This window comes from Lolium perenne, chromosome 2 (assembly GCF_019359855.2).
Source record: "Lolium perenne isolate Kyuss_39 chromosome 2, Kyuss_2.0, whole genome shotgun sequence".
NCBI lineage: Eukaryota > Viridiplantae > Streptophyta > Magnoliopsida > Poales > Poaceae > Lolium > Lolium perenne.
In genome coordinates, this window is record NC_067245.2 from 107,014,064 (window position 1) to 107,022,042 (window position 7,979).

Consider the following 7,979-nt stretch of genomic DNA (forward strand, 5'->3'; position numbering starts at 1 on the left):
ACTCTTTTTTCATTTATTTTATGCACATATATTTATTTTATTGTAGAAGCATGGCTGAACCAAAAACATAGAAAAGTACTACTAGAGCTTACCTTTTATGGACTGCTGAGATGGACACTGCATTGTTGGACACCCTTGTTGAGCATCACAACAATGGTGACCATGCTAAAAATGTTTGGAAGCCACATGTGTACACTACTTGCATTAAGCATGTGAAGGAGGCATGTGATGTTGACGTCAAGAAGGACAAAATAGTAGGAATAATTAAAACATTTGACAAGCATTGTGTGATTATTATCAAGATGCTTGCTGATAGTGGTTTTGGATGGCATTCAGGAAAAAAAACATGGTGGAGTTTGATAGTGGTGCACTAAAAAGGATAAATTTCGACTTTGGAGGATGGTGATATGTTAATAGCTTATGGGAAGTTGATCATCAATGAGCGCTTGTATGAAGCATTGGAGGCACTCCCCGAGGAACTAAAGAAACCATGGCTCTTGACCTTGCCTTGATGGTTGTTATACTATATGGTTGTTGTTATAAACTACTATCTACTACTATCCTGTTTATGAACTATCCTCTTTTGTTATTTGTGTGCTATGTGTAAGAGACATGAAATACCCACTTTATGTTATTTGTTAGAGACACAATTATTATCCAAGTTGTAATTTTGGCGGTACTTCAAACCTATTTTGTGTCATGTGTCTTGTAGTTTCTGTCTTATTCCATTTATTTTATTGTTTTACTATGTGTGGAAAATAATGTTTATACATTCCAATATACACATGCTATTTTTTACATGTACAAATGTTTATATGTCCAAAATCAACAAATCATCCAATTCCATGGTTTGTACATCCAAACAAGAATTAGAATTTGGTACCACCCTTTGGTTCCGACAGAAAATTCCAAGCACACCCAAATAACATAATTTGAATTTGAAGCCAATTCATTTTCATCCTGAATTTGTCATTTCCTCCAATTCAATTCCACAACCAATTAACTGCATCCAAACACATAATGGGCTTGCTAGAGTCACACAAATTGAGCGATTCATAGGATGTCAGTGCCACATGTATATCCCTGCATAAAAAAGATAAAAGAAAATGTAAGATATAACTGAAAACAATATCTCATTAAAATTAAACAATGAATTATTTAGTCCCATCAAATGTAGAAAATACAACAAGATTCTTCAGCATGTCAAAATAGTGGCCTCGCCTGAATTGTTTGAAGTGTGTGTGATGGGTTTTAATTCTCCTCATCGACAAGCAGGTGATAGCAGGGGTTCTCAACTATGTGCTAATTCTTACCTTGGCTAATTGAATGGGTTTTTCACCAAGCTAATGTTGGCACATACCAACACGGTACCTGCCGAACTCATGTATGAATGCAATGCTAGCAGCAAAACAAGTACAAAGTACTAACACTTGTTGGGGCGTAGAATGCACTGATATTGAACTCTCTGTAGCTCTCCACACTGGGAATGAACTGGACTTTTCTGTACTTGATGACGCCATGTGCCGAAATAAATTCTCTTGTACCACCCACAATTGCCATCTGGCCATCCACGTCGTCATAAAAAGTCCCCATCACTTCAAGTGTGGACCCATTGAACCTGTATATATAGGTATGCAGAGTATTGTCGTGGTAAGAAATAGTAGTAGAACAAATCATATACTCCCACCGTCCGTTAATAGATGTCCAGTGGTTCGTCTAAATTTGGATGTATCTATGCCTAAAAAATGTCTAGATACATTCGAATTTAGACAAATTTTTGACATCTAAAAATGGACAGAGGTAATATATACTTTTGCACTATCAGAGATGGGAGTAATTCTCATACGACGCTATATTACCTTGCATTCTGGAACACCATGCTGAAATAATTAAACCAGCTACCTGAAACGCCTATAGAAACCTGCACTTGCAGACCTTTTGTACGGGCAACGATATTTGCATTGGGTTGAATTGCATCAATTACAGTCCAATCAGCAATAACCAGCGTACCATACCCTGCTACCTGGTTGTGGGTTGGTTGACCTTGAAAAATCTGGTGCAAATACAACCGCATGTTAATCTTACATTCGCAAGGAGTATCCGGGCATGAGAGGGAAGGGTAGGGCATGGCTAGGAAGAGGATAAGCAGAGACAGGGCGAAGCTAGGAGTGGCCATTGTTGAACCTATTTGGTGTTTGACTTGTGAGGAAAATGTGATATCTGTATCCTTGTTTCTGCTGTGTGAGAGATATGTGGAGACGAGGGGACGTATTTATATTTAGTGATCAAAGTCTGTCTCTTTTTTTTGTTCTTTTGTTTACATATGGAGTAGAACAAATATGTGTACATCAATCAATCAATAATCCTGGATACCAGCAACGACATAAGTCGTTTTCTAATATTTCCTGGCTTTACCATTCTTCTTGACGAAAGTTTGGGAGTAACTGCAGTATGTCATTAATTAGTGCTCCGTTTAGTCCATGTGTGACGTTAAGCAACGTGTTGGAGTCCCTTATTCTACTGACACACGGTATTATCTATTCATATATTTTTTTGGTAGCATAGTTGAGGGCTCTCCGACCAAATTATGTTATTTACTCCCTCTGTTTTTATATGTAAAACTATAACGCATTTCGAGGTAGAACTTTAATTAATAATTTAGCCAACATAATATAAATTATATGTCACCAAAAGTATACCATTGGGTTGATATTTGAAAGATGTTTCCAGTGATATGCTTGTGGTGTTATATAACTTACTTTTTATTGATCAAATTGTTAGTTAAAGTTTTGGCACGAAATACTTAGTAGCTTATATATAAAAACGGAGGGAGTATCTCTCTACAGATATGTTGAATGAAGATGGTATCTAAGACAGCATGTGAGCATAATTTGTGTGTTGTGCAGGCATTAAGCCAAGTTCGCTACGTACTGTCATGTGGTGTCCACAATACCCGAACAAAAAATACATGAAGACTATCATATGTTGGTCGTCATTAGTTTGTTTCTTTTGATTTGCCCAACTAAACTATCGAACAGAAGACTAGCATGGCCTCTGGTATTTGTTTCCTTTATTTGCCCAGCTGACTTTCGAACGGAAGACTGGCATATGGTCTTTACTATTTGTTTTCTTCATCTGCCCAACTAATCTTCCGAGCAAATTAAGACTAGCAAGATTGTGGTCATATGTTTTTTCTTTTGATTTGTGCAACATATCTTTCAACTAAATAAACAAAAGGCAGCCCGATATGCATATCTCCTTCCTCCACCATGCGACAGGTTGCATGAGCAGCAGCACCATCACGCTGATGCTCACTTGCCACACGGCCATAACTAAGACCCAATTTGTATTCCTACTGCGACCTCGATCTGGCTAAACACGAGGTTGGTCATCCGCTCCTTTCGATTCCCGTCAGACGTCTCAAGACGGCACAATCGCTTGGCAACCACGTGGACATGTTTTTTTTATTGCCGGTAACGCAGGGGATGAGAGAGCACAACATTCCCCATCATTTGTTCTTATTTGTTGCTCCCTCCTCTTACTCCAGGTGAAGGTGTTTGCTTTCTCATAGGTGCGCTAAAGCACATCCGTTGCACAGACAGAAGCGCATCCAGCTAGCAAAGGCTAGCTACCCCACAGTAACGGCTGCACCCCACATCTGACTTAATTCCCGAGTTTCTGGCTACATCTCTCTTGATCACACGTTTTGCTTAGTTTTTTTATGCATTCTGGGGTTCAATTGGTTTTGAACATGTGTTGTTTCTTTGTGTTTGGTCTATTATTATTTGTCTGTCTTTTAGATGTAACCTAGATTTTTACCCCTCGGGAGTTTGGTAACTGGCCGCCGTAGGAGGAAAAGTTGCCGGACACCACGGCTTCAGAACCACAGCCACCGGAGGCAAACGTTTGCCTGGTTTCCTCCCCAGCCTTCGAAAAGTGAACGGAGGGGTATATATTCATTAAGATGTTGTAGAGATGTGTGATATCGTTGAGCTATTTCAGATGGGTTATCTCCAACACTACACTTGTCTCGTTTTGGAACTTACCTGCTGAATTTCTACAAGTGTATTACCTAAAACGCACTCAACGCCTATTAAAACTAGGCCAAATAGTGTTGTAGCATATTAGACATCACATTAAATAACTTAGTGCACTGTCAAACTTGAGACAGAGATAAGATTAACAGTAGAAAGCTACCACAGATAAAAGCAACCATTGCACACAATCTTATATCACTAAACCATTTCATCATCCAGTAACACAGACAAATAGCAAATAGTTCAACAACGCTCAAGGAGTCTCAGAACGAAGGTAGCAAAAATAGACTGGCTCAAACAGATACTATCAAGGTCTGGATAGGACAGATTCCACAGAGACAGAACAGCAAAACACATAGGCTTAACGGTAGCGGCGGAGGGAGACGGTCTGGTTCTTCTTCCAGGTGGCTCTCCTTGAGGGCCTGTTCTTGTGGTGGCGGGTACCCTTTCCGCGCAGACCACGGAACTTCTTGCCAGCAGAGGTGAGACCACGCAGCTCACGGTGCTTGTGCACAGGGTTGCAGAGCCAGTTGATCCTTGGGTCGTTGCGGACAGCGCTGTGTGCAACGTCAACAAGGATGACCTCAAAGTACTTGTAGGTGGAATCCTACGTTGTGAGAAACAGGCAAACAGATGAATTAGTGAAAAGCAGAATAAGGTTTATATTCATATTCCCAACATTTCAAAGCAACTAGCAACTCCATACCTCGTTCACCCAGTAGGAGTTCAGGACGCGAAGTCCCCCCAGCCTGCGTCCAGCTCTTTCTTCAGCAACAGACCTCTTGTTCCTCTGGAACTTGAGCTGGGTAATACCCTGGTGCTTGGGCTTACCATAGACGATACCCTTGGGCACTGGCCTCTTCCTGCCACCACGCCTGACACGGATACGGTAGACCACATACCCCTGGACACAAGCAACATATAGGTAAACAGCAGGAATTTTACTGGATACAATTAAATCTGGCATCTAAAACTGAAACAGAGCAAGATTTTAGATATAAAGCATTGCACACTGTCTGCAGTACAAGAGCTCACAAACTAAACACTGCCATCGTAGATCAAAATAGTACTCGGCAACAACAATTGAATGAACGCAGGTAATAACTGTAAAATTGGTAGATAATGCTAAACATATCCAGGTTGTGCGACAGTAATAAATAGTATTATTAGAAGAAAAAAAGTATAGGCCATTTTAACGTGCGTGAGTGGCATCATTTCAACATGTTATTTCAGTCTAAACGAACTGTCATACTACCTAGACCAAATTACTAACACCAGGGACTCGGCCGCACAAATACAACATACAGAGCTATGAAGTACTCGCCCTACACAAGCAATCACAAAGAACATACATCTATCAACGGGAATCGTATCGAGAGTAGGGCCGGATCTGGGAGGGGAAGCAATACCTGCTTGGCCTTGAAGCCGAGACGGCGAGCCCTGTCGGGGCGGGTGGGCCTGGTGATGCGGACGATCGCCGGCTGCTGCCTGTACTCCCAGCAACGCACGCGCTGCACGAACCTCATCACGTCGGACTGCTTCCTCCTCCATAGCTCCGAGACGAACTTGTACGCGCCTGCCACCACAAATCCATCAAAACGTGCGCGTTGGGATTCATGCGAGATAGCCAGCCAGCGAGATGGCTGGAGAGAGGAGGAGCTGAGAGAAGGAGGCGCTCACCCATGGCTGCTCCGGCGGCGGCTGCGTCCGGCGGCGGCGGCGGCGGGGAGGTGGAGTGTGGAAACTAGGGTTTGTGTTGATGCGTGGAGGGGACCTTATATGGAGGAGCTGGCGCCGTAGTGGCCGTCCGATGGGCTAGGGTTTTGGAATGGGACATCTGGGCCAGCGCCTCTCATGGGCCGAAAATTTGGCTATTCAATGGTATCTGAGCCATTCTTCAGATTTCGCGAGCGTCCCTACACACAGTATGGTCTTTTCCCTCCCCACGAAAGTCATATGTATTTTCAATTTCTGTCCATAAATAGATGCCAAAAGTTTATCTAAGTTTAAATGTATCTAGTCACTATTTAGTGTATAGATATGTCCGAATTTGAATAAATCTTTGGCATCTATTTATGAACGGAGTTTCTGTATATTTTTGCAAGATCATTTAAATATTTTTATTCGTATGGAATTAATTTCTAGCTGAATCCCACGCGTTTGGTACGGAGGAACATCCAAAAAAGTTATATATGAGTACCAATTCATACATCAAATTTAAAAATGTGATAGCTCAAGCTAAAGGCAATAAATTTGCAATATGTTCTTATTGGCATGCTATCACGTCAACCACAGGCAAGTGTGGTCTGCTTACTTAATCTCCCTCCTACGTGTGACATTCTCTTCCCCTAACCCTAATCTTAATCCATGAGCGACTAACATGCTTGAGTGAAATTTCAATCACCTAGCAATATTTGTGTTCAGTTGACACATAGGTCATGCCTCTTATACAATTGATATGGACATTCCCTTTGGGTGTGTCATTCTCATTCGCTCGGACCATATCATTTATATCATCTGTTTTCAAGGGAAAAGAAATAGTGTCGTATGGACTTTATGCTTTAAAAAAAGGGTGCATCTTAAAACAACATACAAATAGCTAAGTCCAAACTCGTGATCTTGCAATGGCAAAAGATGGAAGATGGTCTCCCTCAACTATAAAACATGCTACCTCCGATTCAATGAATAAGGCGCCTTCGTTTTACGTGCTTTTTATTTGACCAAGAATTACTCTAAATATATAAATATTGTTTGTATTAAATTAGCATTATTAGAAAGTGTTTTTTAATACAAATCCAACGATACTAATTACGTATGATATAATCAAGATTTTGGTGCTCAATTTTTATGGTCAAACTTCGTCTTGGAATACGCGTGCGCATTATTCCTTGAGACGGAGGTAGTATTGGCTAGAAAAGATTTTAAAACCCCATGGTACAATTAACGAAACATATTGATCTGTGGAGATGCTTTGTACTAGAATATAACAAAAGTTACCAAATACTCCCTCCGTGCAGAATTGTAAGCCGTCGGGAACATTTTCCGACCAGGTGAAAAAGTAGCAAAAAGACATCGATACCCCTATCGAAATTTCGAATCCCGATCTCGATTCTCCCGTCGTCTCCCACCGGAATCGATCCTCCCCGGCCATCTTCTCCTCCAGGCAGCTCCTCCCCCACCGGAATCGATCCTCCCCGGCCATCTTCTCCCCCAGCAGCTCCTCCCCCAGGAGGAATCGATCCTCTCCACCAGGCGCGCGTGGCCCAGCTCCAATCCACCAAGCGCGCCTGGCCCAGCTCCGATCGATCCCTTGTCTCATCGCCAAACGATCCAGGCCTTCGCGTCCAGCTCCGACTGGTACCGATCGATCCCCTATCTCGTCGCCCAGCTGTACTCCAGGTCTAGCTCCGATCATCCACTGGCTCGTCGCCCAGCGCGCCGATTGTTGCAGTTCCCGGAAGCTCGCCGTCGTCCCCTAGCCAGAAGCTCGTCTAGGGCTTCCCTTGGGGGCTCTAGGGTCAGGCCTGGAGGTCACCAAGAGGTGCCAGAGCACGCTAGGGCCTGGAGGTCACAAGGACGCCAGTTGCAGGCAAAGCACTACTTCCTCGCTCATCGCTGCGTACAAAGGTCGGCGAGGTCGCGCCTGTAGACAATGGTGCTTCCAGATCTCAATTTTAGTCCACCTGAAGAACAAGATGAGGATGTCAATCAACCAGGTACTGAACTACTGATCAGCACACGTCAATGAATTTCTAGCAATGCTGTCATAACAAGCATCAGTAAAATAAGTGGAAATGATGAGCAATATTCTACAACATGATCTAGCAGCAGTTGTATCTATTCTATGTATAGCAGCACATGTTCATTGCTTACATGCATGATTGATACAACTAGAGGTAGAGGACACCATGACATGTGCTTGTACGATTCATTGCATTTGAT

General features: G+C 42.5%; 2 protein-coding genes across 2 annotated transcripts; both read right to left on the reverse strand.

Moving 5' to 3' along the window:
- Positions 1–1,053: 1,053 nt before the first annotated feature.
- LOC127328859 (uncharacterized) lies at positions 1,054–2,176 on the reverse strand. The gene is made up of 3 exons (XM_051355430.1): positions 1,860–2,176; positions 1,429–1,618; positions 1,054–1,083 (listed from the first exon to the last, which is right to left on the reverse strand). Exons 1-3 carry the CDS (start codon positions 2,174–2,176, stop codon positions 1,054–1,056), a joined length of 537 nt encoding a protein of 178 aa, XP_051211390.1.
- A 2,027-nt stretch (positions 2,177–4,203) lies between these two features.
- On the reverse strand, positions 4,204–5,847 carry LOC127333709 (large ribosomal subunit protein eL15y). The gene is made up of 4 exons (XM_051360121.2): positions 5,718–5,847; positions 5,447–5,613; positions 4,744–4,941; positions 4,204–4,644 (listed from the first exon to the last, which is right to left on the reverse strand). The coding sequence occupies exons 1-4, from the start codon at positions 5,719–5,721 to the stop codon at positions 4,399–4,401; spliced, it is 615 nt and encodes a 204-aa protein (XP_051216081.1). The 5' UTR covers positions 5,722–5,847; the 3' UTR covers positions 4,204–4,398.
- Between the last annotated feature and the right edge of the window lie 2,132 nt (positions 5,848–7,979).

Coding starts and splice junctions, on each gene's coding strand:
- LOC127328859 (XM_051355430.1), bottom strand. CDS start 2,176: ATGGCCACTCCTAGCTTCGCCCTGTCTCTGCTTATCCTCTTCCTAGCC. Junction 1,619..1,859: donor ATGGTGTTCCAGAATGCAAG/GTAATATAGCGT, acceptor CTATATATACAG/GTTCAATGGGTCCACACTTG. Junction 1,084..1,428: donor CATTCTACGCCCCAACAAGT/GTTAGTACTTTG, acceptor TTTTTTATGCAG/GGATATACATGTGGCACTGA.
- LOC127333709 (XM_051360121.2), bottom strand. Junction 4,942..5,446: donor TCGGCTTCAAGGCCAAGCAG/GTATTGCTTCCC, acceptor GCTTGTGTCCAG/GGGTATGTGGTCTACCGTAT. Junction 4,645..4,743: donor ACTCCTACTGGGTGAACGAG/GTATGGAGTTGC, acceptor CTCACAACGTAG/GATTCCACCTACAAGTACTT.